Source organism: Mastomys coucha, unplaced genomic scaffold (assembly GCF_008632895.1).
Source record: "Mastomys coucha isolate ucsf_1 unplaced genomic scaffold, UCSF_Mcou_1 pScaffold18, whole genome shotgun sequence".
Classification (NCBI taxonomy): domain Eukaryota; kingdom Metazoa; phylum Chordata; class Mammalia; order Rodentia; family Muridae; genus Mastomys; species Mastomys coucha.
Genome location: NW_022196900.1, coordinates 30,817,912 through 30,833,137, shown reverse-complemented (window position 1 = coordinate 30,833,137; position 15,226 = coordinate 30,817,912). Strand labels below are relative to the sequence as shown.

The 15,226-nt window shown below is 43.9% G+C and overlaps 1 protein-coding gene across 3 annotated transcripts in view; it reads left to right on the top strand.

Moving 5' to 3' along the window:
• The window catches only part of Cdk5rap2 (CDK5 regulatory subunit associated protein 2), a 184,738-nt gene that overhangs the window by 36,071 nt on the left and 133,441 nt on the right, over window positions 1–15,226 (top strand). For all 3 annotated transcript variants that reach the window (XM_031377671.1, XM_031377670.1, XM_031377669.1), the window contains exons 6-9: window positions 3,627–3,750; window positions 7,009–7,163; window positions 13,319–13,481; window positions 14,483–14,524. In XM_031377671.1, coding sequence (XP_031233531.1) covers window positions 3,627–3,750; window positions 7,009–7,163; window positions 13,319–13,481; window positions 14,483–14,524 — 484 coding nt within the window. The remainder of the gene's footprint in view (window positions 1–3,626; window positions 3,751–7,008; window positions 7,164–13,318; window positions 13,482–14,482; window positions 14,525–15,226) is intronic.

Here is a 15,226-nt window from a genome sequence, read left to right as displayed (position 1 = left end):
GCCCATTTCAGCTTCCTTTCCAATGCCTCTGTCCCCAGTGCATCATACAGGCTCCACAGATGTTCTTGCTTTGCTTCTCTAGCTTCTTCTGAACAGATGTCTTCCCTTCTTAGCCCTCTCTGCCCAGTGCCTTCCCATCTTCTCCTTGTTCCAAAAGGCTCAGACTGGGATCCTTGCTCCTCCTTTTAGCCTGCACTGGCTGGCCTCTTCCATAGATCTCTCTGGCATATAGTGTCCATCCCATATGGGTAGCTCTTTTCCATGTCTAAAACACTTTTACACCACACATATCACATCGTTATACAGGTAGATCACAAGGAGTGCCCTGTTTTTAGAGAGGAGGGAATCAGGCCTGGCAAAGAGAAGGGCTGTGATCTTGGACAGAATAGTCAGAACTTAGGTTAAAGAATAACTCCCAGACTTCTCACTGGGCACTAGGTTTCACAGTTTCTTTTTTCTTTTCTCTTTTAAATTGTTCATGTGCACAGTATCTCTAAGTGGCTTTTGGTATCTACCTGTTAGATGGGGCTTTCCCTTTTGCCTCTAACTGCCCAGAACCCAGCAGTGTGTCTGGGGTAGATGTTGGTGGAATCTTACTAATGTAAATGCTGTCAGCTCTTTTTCTGCAGGAAGGAATAGGACATGGGCACTGCAACGGGAAGGGGACAACTCTAACTCAAATGGAAATAATCTAGAGGAAATGGTGACAGTTAAGAATGGAAATGAAGAGAGTGTTTATGGAAGATTCTCTCATATTGAATGGAAAGCTGGTATAGACCTCTGAGGCCTGATAGTCTACCTGATCTATACTTGTAGCCCAGATTAAAAAAAAAAAAGGTAGAGGAAGAAACTTGACATTAGTCCAGTTCTGGCTTTATCCTAAACCGGTAGGTGCAGCGAGTGATTGATAAGTGTATGAGGCTGTCAGTGTTCCCATTTGAGTGAAGGCTGAGACCCAGAGAACTGTAACAGGTTGGTTCTAGAGCAGCTCCTGAGCTCACTCTGCCTTGCAAACATATCTATGTGCTAGTTTTCCATTGTTCTGTGTATCAGTTACAATAAGGGGACATTAAAAACAAAAACAGTCATATTGTTGGGAGTAAATTTTATCTCGGTAGCTTTAAAACACAAACAAAAAAATAATAATTCCATTAGCCGAGGAAAATTGCACCATACTGCTGAGTATAAATTTTATTGCTACAGTAACTGTAAAATACAAAGATGATAGATGAAAAGTTAGAACATTTATTATTGTGAATATATTTTATTGGTATAACTAAAACACAAACAAACTGAATAATGCTGGTAGTTGTTAAAAATTGTACAGCCTCTTGACAGCATATGAGATTCAGGTTGTGAAATGGCCAAGATTAGATCTGAACTGATGTGAGAGAGACCAGAGTGCAGCAGAGGGAAAGGCCATACAAGGGACTCTGAAAAGCTCCAAGATAGAAGAAATTCAGGACCAGAAACATCTGTATAGGGGCTCAGTGCTTAAGTGTTTGTGGTACAAGCACAGGGACCCAAATTTGGATTCTCAGCACCTGTATCAAATTGAGATAAGGTGTTTTTAACCCTAATGCTGGTGGTGGGCTGGTAGTGGGCTGGCAGGGGAGAAGTGTTTGCTGTTTAAGGAACCACAGATTCAGTAAAAAGCCCTGTTTCAAACTGAATGAATGAATGACTGAGTAAGGTAGAAAGCAATAGAAAACAGTGTCACCCTTTGTCCTCCATACACATGTATGTGTGAGCATCCACTCGTGTGCATATACCACATATCACACGCAGAGAAAGATAAAATTTTCTATCTACAGCTTGCAAAAGAGAGGTGGCCAGTCCAGAACCCTTTTTACCATCTAATGCCCCTAACGGAGTAATAGAAATGACTATGAGTCATGTGAATTGGAGACAGCACTGACCCCAGAAATGAGCTAAGGGAGTCGGGGCTGAGGACGCTGAGGGCAGCAATCAGGAAATGAGCATGTTGGCCTCAGTTCTGAGCTCAGAATCCAGCAGAGGGGTAGCAGGAGGCCTCTCAGCAGCACAGCAGGGCCTGTGCTGCCCTGGCATACAGGGGAGGCCTCCCAGCAGGATGTGGGGGGTACTCACGCGGAGTGCTGAGCCAGGGCTGCAGAGAACCCCGTGTGGTAGCCCATTAGTTCCAAGAGGTAATCATCTCATTTTTCACATGAGGAGACTGAGGTATAACAGCTAATTTACTGAGGCTAGGTAATTTACCCGGAGCCACACTGCGGATGGAATAGAGCGAGAATTTAGAAGCAGATCTGTCCAGTCCGTGATGGTGTTCCTCCTTTTAGTTATTCACACTGGATTCCATTAATGTGATATTATGATGGCCTTCTGAAGCCTTGCTGAAAGCAAAACTAGGTATAAATAAGGCCTTTATTTGCAGGTGATTTCTGTGGGAGACTTGGACAGCCAGCACAGCCCTCTGGGTGGTACTGTTCTGGATGAATGCTTTACGTGGCCCAGCGTGTGAGCATCTGCTTACAGGGCTTTGGATTAGGGAATTTTATATACTCCTTAATTCAGGAGGTGAGGGGCGGGGTCTTGTTTGGTTTTCTGTTGCTGTTTTTCTGAGAAGCCAGCTTTAGGTGGAGCCATTTCCTCAGTGTTCCTTCTGGACACTGCAGTCCTTTACAGTGCAGCCAGGATGGCTTGAGTAGAAGTCACAGCAGTGCAGCCACCACTGCTTTCCTTTCTGTATCACTGGTCTTGGCCCTGGGTTAGTGTCATGCCCACCCCTGATTGTCTCACAGAGAGAACATTCTAAGGGGCCACAGCAGAGTACCCCGGGTATTTAATGTCACAGTAACATGAGGTACAGGAATCTTGTACCCACTCCCCTCTTCACACCCTCAGTGGTAGCCAGTGTCGCATCTGTCTTGCTATTAAAAATGCTTGCCCTCAGGCATATAAGCCCTAAACTCGAATATCTAGTTGTTGCACACTGATCCTCTGCGTGTTGGTTCCTAGGCCTCCTTTCTTACACCACTGCTAGAAGAGTACTGGTGGGAAATTGGCAGTTGCTCTCAAGAGCGTTAGAGTGTGCTTGGACTCAGTGATTCCCTTTCTGTGTCTCCAGGAACCATTAAACCGCAGCATTGACACTTGAGTGGTTGCTTTGTACCAGGCACCTCTTCTCAGATCTTCGTTGGTATTATCAATCAAATGGGTTATATCAGAAACAATGAAGGTCTCTAAAATATAGGGAGTTGACTTAATAAAGCATATCCCATACAGTGAATTAATATGTGGACTTTGAGATGATGGTACATATTTATATTTACTGATTTTAAAGGGCGTTTTCAGTGTAGTAAGTGATGAAATTAGTTCACTAATATATACTAAAAGGCTCTGTTTGGGTAGACAGTGACCAAAAGTCTGTTACAATGTTGATTAGTATGCTTTGGGATAAGAGGATGGATGATTCCTCCCATCCTGTGTTTCTGCATTATAAATACTACATTTTTGTTTTGTTTTTGGTAAGAACCTTAGTTCTGTAAGTGGGAACAATGACTGGCAAATATCCCTTGTCTTTTATGGCTGGTGGAGTTGCCATCTGGTAGGCACCCAACTGAAACACGCACTTTGCCTCTCTGCAGCAAAGCGGTGGAGAGCCTAGCAGAACGGGGTGGTTCTGAAGTCCAGCGGGTGAAAGAAGATGCAAGGAAGAAGGTACAGCAGGTGGAGGACCTCCTAAGGAAAAGGATACATCTTCTAGAAGAAGTAAGTCTGGAGATGCCAAGGGCCCTCCCTTACAGAAGGTCAGTCTTTGGGAGGGTGTGGTGGTATCCTTTTCTCCCTGAAGATCACATTTCAGCAGAAATACAGCCACTCTCATCATTTCTGAGTGTCTTCTGGATTCTAGCCTCTTTGTAGGCACTTTACACATGTATCTTATTATTTTTTTAATTTAATTTAGTTTTCTTAAAAGATTTACATATTTATTATATGTAAGTACACTGTAGCTGTCTTCAGACACTCCAGAAGAGGGCATCAGATCTCGTTATGGATGGTTGTGAGCGACCATGTAGTTGCTGGGATTTGAACCCAGAACCTTCGGAAGAGCAGTCAGTTCTCTTTAACTGCTGAGCCATCTCTCCAGCCCCTACATGTGTATCTTATAACCCTTACAATGTGCCTTCCTTCCTGTGAGGACAGTGAGGTACAGAACCTAGGTGGTTGCTGAGGCCCGCTGAAGGAATGACCATCTAGTGCTAACAAGTCTGGACTCAGTCAGATTGCCTGGTGCTTAGCTGTTGCCTGCACACCCAGCTCTTTCCCTGTCTAGCCATGGTCCACTGTCTTGCCAGAACTCATGGGATATCACTTCTTTAGTAGGTCTTGTGCTGTTCATTCTGCCAGCCAGTTGCTGTGACCATAATTGGGAGTCAGATGCTTCCAGGCTGAACATCTGCCTCTAGATAGGGCAGTAGAAAGTATTCCTCTATTTTAAGCCAGTACTAAGTACCCCAGTTTAATAGCTCTTTTCTAAAATGCCTAAGGCGATAGGTGTTTTAGATTGGAGCTTATTATTATTTTTATTGAATATTTGTACATAACTAATGTGCTATCCTGGGAATGACATCCATGACTAGACAAGGAATTTACTTATATTTTACATATGCACTATATATATATATATATATGTGTGTGTGTGTGTGTGTGTGTGTGTGTGTGTGTGTGTGTGTGTGTGTGTGTGTAGTCAGAAGGGAATTTTATGCAATTTAACATACCTGTGTTTTGACCTGTATGAAGTCAGGTGTGAAAATTTCTACTTGTGACATTTTGATAATAATAGGAAGTTTAATATTTTGAGCCTTTCAGAAGGATTGTGATGACCAAGATATATTAATAAGTACTATTATTTTTTTGAAACAGCATCTGCTAATTAGTAAAGGTGTCTCAAATTTGGAATCCCCTTGCTTAAGTTTCCCAAACATTATATTTACAATTATACACCACTCTCTTAGGGTTTCTATTGCTGTGACCATGGCAATTCTTGTTTGTTTGTTTGTTTTGTTTTTTGAGACAGGGTTTCTGTGTAGCCCTGGCTGTCCTGGAACTTGTTCTGTAGACCAGGCTGGCCTTGAACTCAGAGATCTACTTGCTTCTGCCTTCCAAGTGCTGCAATTAAAGGTGTGCACCACCACTACCCAGATACCCACAGCAGCTCTTATAAAGGAAAACATTTAATTAGGGCTGGCTTACATTTCAAATGCTTAATCTATTATCATCATGGCAGGAAGCATGGTGGCATGCAGGCAGACATTGTGCTGGGGAGGTAGCTGAATTCTATAACTGACTATGCAGGCAGCAGGAGGGGAGCGGGGGAGAGAGGGAGAGAGACATACATAAAACATACACACACACACACACACACACACACACACACACACACACACACACACAGGGTCTGGCTTGAGCATTTGAATCCTCAAAGCCCACCCACAGTGACACACTTCCCCCTCCAAGGCTATACCTACTCCAACAAACAAGATCTGCTAATGGTGTCACTCCCTGGTGACCAAGCATTCAAATCCATGAGCCTATGGGGGTTGGATAGGGGAGGGGGTATTCTTATTCAAACCACCAAAAGTACCATACCATTAATCAAGACAGTTAGGAAAGTTGTCGTCTTTTAATCCAGACTCCTTGTTTGTTCCAGTATTTCTGTTCTGTTTGCTGCTTTTATCCCATTGGGTGAAACACTTGCCTGCATGAACTGAGCACTGCAGCACTGGCTTGCAGCACTGGCTGAAGTAAGGAGCACAAACTATGCTATGAGAGTTCACCACAGTGGAGGCCCCCTGCTAAGGCCAATGTGTACATTCTTAGCTATTCTTCCAAGAAAGCTCAGAGTTAAACACTTTCATTTCCCCTTTTCTTTCTCTTTCTCTCTTTTTAAACATACCAAAACAGAAGACACAAAGTGGCCTGGCCATTTGCTCCAGGTCACACAGGTGCTGTTAGGTGATCTGGCTGCAATTTAGGCTATACAGTATTCTAATGTCTCACTCCACAATACTTTAGGGTTATGTCAAGATCAAGTATGACATTAGACTACTTGTTCCATGCCTGGCATTTAGTAGGCAAATAACAGCATTGCTGTTGCTCTCTAAAAAATGTGAAGTAACAGGCAGGCCTCCAAGGCAGACAGTGTTAGTGTAGGGACTAAGAAGGGAAGAAAAGGTGGCCATTTTTTAGCTTCTGGGACTACAGGATTGGCAATCTCACAGCAGCTCTTTAATGGAATGGTGGTTCCTCTGTTTTCCAGAATAAGAACCCTGGACTCAGAGATGAAATGACAAAAACACACAGCAAGGAAGCGGGAGAGGTGACCTTTGATCCCAGTTCTGTTTGACTTTTATGTTTGCAATGTAATCTGAGGCAGTAATCTGTGTGGTTGGAGACACAGGCCTATTCCAGGTCACCTCTTGAGTACCAGGGCCTTTTCCCTACCAGAGACATGGCCTGCATGATTTAGGAGATAATTTCCATGGTGGCTTCTCTGAGCTCTCAGGAAGAACATAGAGATTTTCACCACCTAAATCACCTTGGAGATACAGAAATGTATTTTAGAATTGTATAGCCATTATCTTAAAAAGAAACAGTGAGGGGCTGTGGGATGAATTTGCATGGAGATTAGGGTGACTGGAATGTGCACACATTTAGTATTGAGAAGCGTATTTCTCCTTGTTCTCATTGAAGCTGTAAATATTGATCTGATTTTTTAAAACCTAAAGTACAGTTCTTGTAGAGTCGAGTCTTTTCCATTGGAAGTGCCCATTACTCTTCTGATACAAGAGGGAAAAATGGCTGGCAAATGTATTTATTACTGATTCTTTCCATGTATAGTACATCTAGGGAGGGGAAATGTGCTGGAGAAAAAGTCATAAATATTTATATTTTAATCCAATTTCCTTTCAAAATGTTCCCAATTGTATTGAAAAATTGCATCAAATGCATTTAATTTAACTGTAGGATGTGAAAGCCGCCCAAGCAGAACTGGAGAAGGCCTTTGCGGGGACAGAAACAGAGAAGGCTCTTCGGCTCAGCTTAGAAAGCAAGCTCGCAGCAATGAAGAAGATGCAGGAGGGGGACCTGGAGATGACTCTGGCTCTGGAAGAGAAGGACAGGTCTGGCTCTGATCGCTTCGAAACTCTTAACATCCCATTATATGGAATGGAGAGAATCTCCCCCTCTCCTTTCCCCTGACCTCCCTCCTGTCATTGTTTTTCACTAGATTATAATGACTTACTGGAATGTAGCCAGTACGGCAAGATAGAAAATTGGGGATCAGAGTGGGACAGATGGAAAAGGAATGGCATAGTAGTGGGTAAGAGACGGTCAGTAGACAAGTTCTACTGTTGTGAAGGGATATGCAGACCCATTTATACATGTCTAGTGTTTATTTTTGTCTATAGCTTCCTGGCAGCTAAAGGAAATACAATTCTGTGGACCTGAGATTCACATTATCCATGAGGTAAAGTAAACCATGCAGGGATGGAGAGATGGCTCAGTGGGTAAGAGCACTGACTGTTCTTCTGAAGGTCCTGAGTTCAAATCCCACATGGTGGCTCACAACCATCTGTAATGAGATCTGATGTCTTCTTCTGGGTGTCTGAAGACAGCTACAGTGAGCAGAGCCGGAGAGAGCAGGGAGAGCAGGGCTGGAGAGAGCGAGGCCAGAAGAAGAGAGGGAGAGTTGGCTCAGTGGTTAAGATTGCTGACTGCTCTTCCAGAGGTCCCAAGTTCAAATCCCAGCAACCACATGGTGGCTCACAACCATCTGTAATGAGATTGGATACCCTTTTCTGGTGTGTTTGAAAAACAACTACAATACATACATACTATATACATATTATATGTACTTACATATAATAATAATAATAATAATAATAATAATAAATAATAATAATAATAATAATAATAAATAAATGCCATGCATTCAGGAGAAGCCCAGTTTTGCTTGGCACTATTGGAGGGAAATTTCTCTTGTGGTTCTTTCCACTGGGAACAGTAAGTGGTTCTTTCCCACCATAACTACTAGTGAATTTTGTGTGACCTATTTTCCACCATGTTGTTTAGTGCTGGCTGGAGGCCCAAATTATGCAGTGCAATAGGCCAAAAAAGAACACTGTAGACCAAAAATGCATAATGAGTAAAATGTACACTGTTGGTTTAGAGAAATGGGTGGGCAGTGGGGCTGTTAGGCCATCTTTAATGATCACTGTGGCTTGCAGCCAAACTTTTGACAAAACATTGTTAAGAATAAGTTGAAATTTTCTTGTGCTCTTTCGATTCTCTTAGACTATTTGTTGGTCTCCCAGTGGGAGTTAAAATCACGGAGACTAGCTTAGTAGGTGGCTGAAGAAGCACACCCTTCACACGGGGATGGGATGAGTGCAGAGCCAATCGTCTTTTCCAGAAGACTCTGTCTGTGCTTTCTTTCCTCAGCTGCCCAGTGCCCTTTGACGTGGTGTGCCCCATTACATTGTTTAGTTAGTGAATAGCACAGGCTGGCACAGATTCACTGTGTGGCAGAGGCTGGTCGTGAATTTCCTCCTCAAGTGCAGAGTTTACAGGAGCGTGTCACCCTGACCAGCTGTTTCGGTTCTTGCGGGCACGTGCCGTTTGCTTTTACTTCTGACTCAATATGTCATAGTATGTAGGTGTGCCACTTTGTTTTCAGTAATGGGTTAAACACTGCCTGAGCCAATCTGATACGAGAGAGGGCTGAATCAGTGTTAAGGGAGCTTGTGGTTGCGGTCTCCTTATTTCAGTACCTACACTTCAGGTACTCAGACGACTGACATTATGTATACTGCAGCCTTTTTTAGTTTACTTTTTATCTTTTCAGTTTTCTCTTGCCTCATTGTTTTAGAGGCTTTTTTTTTTTTTAATTTTAAGTTTTGTGGTGTTTGTATATGTGTATGTGTGTACATGCATCGAGGTCAGAGGCTAGCCCCTTTTTCTTAGTTTTATTCTGTGGAATGGACATGTTGAGATATTGAATCCCTTAGACCTTGGTGGAGGGAACTAGTTATCTTTATCTATCCCTTTTCCATCCAGTATTTTTCTTGGGGCATGTTGCCAGGAAGAGGAAGGGTTCCCTTTACTGGCTTCTTCCCCTAGGTGCCATTCATGAACAGTCAAGAGCGACTACACTGAGCTAGGCATAGGTCATCTTTGTGTTCCACAGTCATATATATCTATATATCTATATCTATATCTATATATCTATATCTATATCTATATCTATGGCCTTGTCTTTGTGAGAGAACTATATATTCTAGAAGCAGGGAGCCAAGAGGTGGATTAGACTAGAGTAGAATGTCTGAGAGGTTGTCTTAGGTTTCCATCACTGTGAAGACATACCATGACCATGGCAACTTTTAGAAAGGAAAACATTTAATTGAGCATGGCTTACAGTTTCAGAAGTTTAGTCAGTTATTGTCATGGCGACATGTAGGCACCCATGGTGCTGGAGAAGGAACTGAGAGTTCTGATCATGATCCGCAGGCAGCAGAAGTAAATCTGTGTGTTACACTCAGCGTGGCTTAAGCACATAAGAGCACCTGCCCCCACAGTGAGGCACTTCCTCCAACAATGCCACACCACTTGATATGGCCAAGCATTCAAACACATGAGGCTATGGGGGCCATTCCTATTCAAACTACCACATTGGCCATAGGGATAAAGGAGAATTCTTGATACCTAGGATGGAGAAGAAAGGAGAAGGTTCAGAAAGGGTTTGTGAGAAGTCCTGGGGCAGTCTTGTGTGGGTCCTGACATCTTGAGCACTTCTTTCAGTGGCTCTGATGGATGATTATGCCTTTATTCAACAGACATTTGTGTGTGCCATCTGTTGAACACAGTAGTGATTAAAGGAGTGAGGTAGGGAGACTTTGATTGTCTACACCAGAGCTAATGAACTTACTAGGTGGGAGTGTGGGAGGCAGGGACAGAAGGATAAGAACTAGAGGGGATAAACACTGATTTACTGTAGCATTTACAAATTCATTGTAAATGGGCCACTAGATACATTTCCAAGGAAGTAGGTGTCCTCTTACCTTATACTCTCATGGATGTCTGAAACCTGACTATATCAAGTTTATAACTACTGTAAGAGTAATCACAATGGCTACTGATGGATTAGCAGGGAGGTAGCATATACAGTGTGGGGATGCTGGACGTGTCACTGGGCCTAGGGAAGAATGTGGACTTTATCTGAATGGCATGAGGAATCCATTGAGAAGTTAGTGGGGAGCTTGGAGAAATGAGATGATTAGATTTAAATTTAGAGCAGTTCTTTGTTTGCCTTGGGGATGCATTGCCACTGGGCTTTCATGCTGATGCAGATACCCAGATAAGTGATGACAACTGAAGGCCTGGACCAAGAATGCAGCCAAATAAACAGGTGGGGATCGAAGGGGAAGTGGGCACATTGGGCTTGAACGGCTTTGGTAGCCAAGGAAAACACATACTGATACCCTTCTTTTAGCTTTGTGAATGAGTGGCTGAGGGGAGGTGGTACAGTTCACTCGGCTTGGAGATGCGCAATGAGGAGGGGTGATTTTAGGGAGGAGTGGGATGGTGACGTTTGCAGTTAGGGCAGGAGTTGTGGGTTCTGTGGGCACCTGTGAGTGGAGGTGTGGAGGAGTTGGGTTTTTAGATTTAGGTTGGCATTGGAGGAAATGAAGGCTCATGGTGTAAGCAGTGCTGAGCATGGTTGGGCATGTATTTAGAACTACAGAGACAACAGTGGCTCTGGTTATGGAGAGTGGTTAGATAGATCCCAATAAATGTTTTGGTAGAGATGAATTTCCAGACTGTGTAAGATTCCTTTGGGGAGAGTCCTAGTGGTTGCCCATGCAGAGGGTTGGTATGTGCAAAGGAACAAAGCTTACATACTTTGTGTACAAAGCCTACACGTGTAGATCATCAGGGTATGTTGCTTAAGCTTTGATTCTTATTTGTTTGGGAGGAGGACATTTCGGAGAAGGGGTGTGGACTGGTCCAAGTGGTGGCTTCTCCATGGATAGAGATGGTTAAGTTGGGATCCCGCTGCAGGCTGCATTTTGCTGGCATTTGCACAGGCCTGGCTTGACAAGTATAGAAAGTTTGCTTGTCAGCTTCACAAATATGGCAGTCTCAGAGGTGAAGGTTAAACGTCCAGAGACCAGCAACCAGCTGCCATCTTTCTTTTCCCTCAGGAGATGCCTGTTTGGTAAATCTCCAGGGACTAAATCTTCTCGATGATTTCCCATAGCCCATATCTAATTATAGTTAGAAGTTTAGCCCAGCATGACAGTAGGGGTAGTCAGTTACATCCAGATGAAATGGATTTGGATTGGCCATAGAGTAACCTGCTGTTGGGCATGGCGGGTTGTTGAATCTGGTCTGGTCCCCATTTGTGTGGTTTCCTAGTGTGGTCCTGGGTTCCCACTACCTTTCTCATGCAGGTTGTTTTCTCTAGTTTCTTCAGTCTGGGTTTTGAGCTATTCTGCATCTGAGGGTGACCATGTTGGGGAGCCCTACAGGTTGGCTATAAGCAATAGATATATTTTCTACAAGTTAATAGAGTTTTTAAAAGTTTGAATTACGTGTTGGCATTTAAAACATTGAATTTCACAGAAGAGTGAATTCTTACTTTTCTAGAAAGGTCAGAAATGTTGGCAACCTGTGGTGCCTTCCTATTGGCTCAAGACTGCTGCTCTGTAATGGGCTGGGCCTTCAGTAGGCTTTAGTTGTCCTGGTTCTGAACCCCATCTTTCCATTTTAAATCTACATTTGGTGACTTTTAGCTCTCCATTTTCCCATTGATTATATCAGAGCTGAACCCCTAGAGGGCAGTATTGCACCTCCCTCCAGGTTCTTAGGCTATCAAGCAGATTCCACTGGTGAGCTCTGATGCACCGCACTGCTAGGTGATTTTGCTGCCCACGTCTCCCTCCTGGCCTTTGGCATGGAAGCCAGCTGCTTTCCGAGGGCAGTTCTGCCAGACCTCCAGGCCTGCATTTCCACAAAACTGGGTGGCTTTCCAGGCTTAGCCACAGAAGAGCTTTGTGAGGGAGAGTCCTCGGAAAGAATGTTAATTGTTGAAAAAGTAGTACACACAGGGCTGATTTGGGGAGATGGCTTCATGAGTAAAATGCTTGCCATGTGAACATGAGGACCTGCATTCTCATTTCCAGCACCCAGGTAAAAGCTCAGTGTGATGACATACATCCCAGCATTTCAAGGCTGAGAGACGAGTGGATTTCTGGGGCTTGCTAGCCAGGCAGGTAGCCCAGCAGAGCCAAAATAAGGTACAGATACCATTGAAGAAAATGTTTGGACACTGAGCTCTGAATCCCCTATACACATCTGCATAGGTATATAAAACATGTACACATACATATAATCATGTCATTTGTTGAGTTCAGCTGTATGTCAGAAAGACACTTTTATTTAAAGTTATCCAAACACAGGCTCAGAGAGATTGAATGACATAGCTTGGTCACAGAGCACTTGATCCAAGGACATTGAGTTTGGTTCCAAAAAGGGAAATGTTCATATTTTCTATAAGACATTGTGGTTGTAGATGGCAAAGCTTCTCTGAGACTCAGAGACAGAAGATGCAATTTAAGGAACGACCTAGTGCTTATCAGAGAGAATAGGAATGGGTTTGGAAAGAAGGTTATTGATAGCATATGCAAAAGGCATGAGGGGCACAGGATAGCTTTGGAGCGAGCTCTCTGAGAGCTGCTGTGGGCTGATAGAGATCAGGATGAAACTGGGACTGTTAATGATTTAAGAGCTGGGTGCCTGGATGCCTTGTCCTGAAGTGCGGCCATTAGCTTGTGATGTGGTATGTTTTTAAGCATTGTTTGTAAACTATGGAGAGAAAACCCGGCTTTTTAAATCTATACCCACCAAACCAGCTCTTGGTTGGTTGTTTGCTTAGGCTTCAGGGACAGATTTCTTTTGGAGAGGGGATTTCTTACTTAAAACTTAGCAATCTGCTGCTGTAGTGGAGCTGCTGAAGTTCTTTGAGCAGGTGCATGGTTTGACCAGAGATGGTGCAGCTCAAGAGCTAAATCCCTGGGCAAGGCTAGAGACAAGAGGACTCATTAATGTCACATAAATTCTGTTCCTTGCTCTCTGACCTGCAGAATGCGATTTTGTTTATGTGTATTCATTGGACACATCTACTTTGAAGATGTCTGGCCCTGTTTCCTACCTCCTCCTGCTCCACTGAGCTAAGAGAGCAGCTCAGAATTAATATTTAAATTTTGTTCTCTTTTAGACTGATTGAGGAGTTGAAGCTGTCTTTGAAGAGCAAAGAAGCTTTAATTCAGTGCCTTAAAGAGGAAAAATCTCAGATGGCATCTCCTGACGAGAACGTGTCATCTGGAGAACTCCGAGGACTTTCTGCCACTCTGAGAGAAGAAAAAGAGAGAGACGCTGAGGTGAGGCGACAGGGCACAGCGGGAGGGGGAGCACATCAGACTGTTCATGGAAAGTGGGGCGCTCTTCAGTCTGCGTGGTTTGCACAGTAACTTCTACATACCAGCTCTCAGTCAGCTGAGGAATCAGCAGGAACTGCCTTTGTTAGGGCCTGCCTTTGTTCCTATGTCCCATACCTGTACATTTGTATTTCCCCATGTGTTTATTTGCTGTCACCCCCGGGGCTTCTTTTCATCCTTAGGTTTTTTTAGTGTAAAATTGTGGTGCGTTGTCCATGTCCGGTTTTCCTTTGTGGTTAGAGACAGGCTTGAGGCCATATTTGGTGTAAAACATCTGAGGATGTGGCTGAAGGAATAGCAACACATATTACCTTGTTCAGGCCTCCTGGCCTCTTGGCCAAGTAGAGGTTGTGATCCCCTGACTGAGTTTAGGATCAGCCTCAGAGTGCTCATATTCCTCTAGGTGCCAAGAAGTGAGTGGCTAGTAGTTAGGTCTAAATCTCCTGGACCCCTCTTTATTTTTGTAGCCTCCAGGGCAAGCAATCTTGACTTTCCATTCTCTTTGGGCAAAGATGGCTGCTTTGTGGTCTGTTCACATCAGAGTATGTTCTGGAAGCTCAAGAAAGGTCATGATTTCTTTATGGATCAGCGTTCTTGTCCTTATCACATTAGCAGACTTTATAGCCTTATCACTTGTCATTTGCAGTGTGTTTGCCACTGCTCTTCCTCCTCCTGTTTTGACCTCCCAGTCCCTGTCCTCTAACGGGCCCTTTACCTTTTCTTCTGAAGCACTGCCATGGGCCTAGCAATCAAGCATGTAGACAGCAGGCTTCACACTTGTTCTCCATCAACCCAAGTCAGACTGTGGGTGAGGCCAGCAAGGGTGCACTTGTGTTAATGCGGTCTGCAGCAGTGGAGGGGCTAAGTAAATGAGATACTCATTCTAAAGGCTCCTCCTCTTTGGATACTCCTCTTCTGGCTCACTTATGAATGCCTTTTTTTAGGAATGGCAGAAGGAGAGAAACCACTTTGAAGAGAGGATCCAGGTATGTTGACTCACTTTCAGACTGCGTTTAAGACTTCCTCTCTGCTTGCCTCTCATTTGATTCTGAGTGCAACAGATAATTTTTTGTACCAGTTATACATAAAGTACAGTTAAGGGAGTTGCTCAGTCCTTGCGTTTCCTTTGTCCCATGGACATTCCCATTTTACAGATGTGGTTCCTGAGACTTAGAAGGGGAAGTCACTTTCCCATGACCACATAGCTGGGAGGGGGGAATTTTCTTGTTTGATTCCAACACCCAGGCTCCCAGAGCCCTTAGTTACAACAGGTGGAATTTGTACAGTGCCTGCCAGTGTAGAAAGTACTTTCACATCCATTATCTCATCTGATCCTCACAACAACCCAGGAGGGAGGCAGTAGTGATCATCTTAAGACATGAACTCAGGACTATAAATGTACGGCTCAGTCTCCATCAAACCAAACTCTCTCCTAGCTTTTGTAGCATTAAGGAATGAAATTAATGATCTGTTATTTTCCCCAAATAACCTGGTGCAGTCTCGAAGACTCTGATGTGACTGTATTCAGATTTTAGAAGGCACTGGAGTCCTTCCCATAGGAATAGCTGTCAACCGCTCAGGCGATCTGATCCCTTTCCCTTCCCCCGGCCCTGTTGCTGTGAGCAGTAACACAGTAACTGGGAGCTGATGCCACGGCGTTCAGCTCCACTAGGAAACATTAATCACAG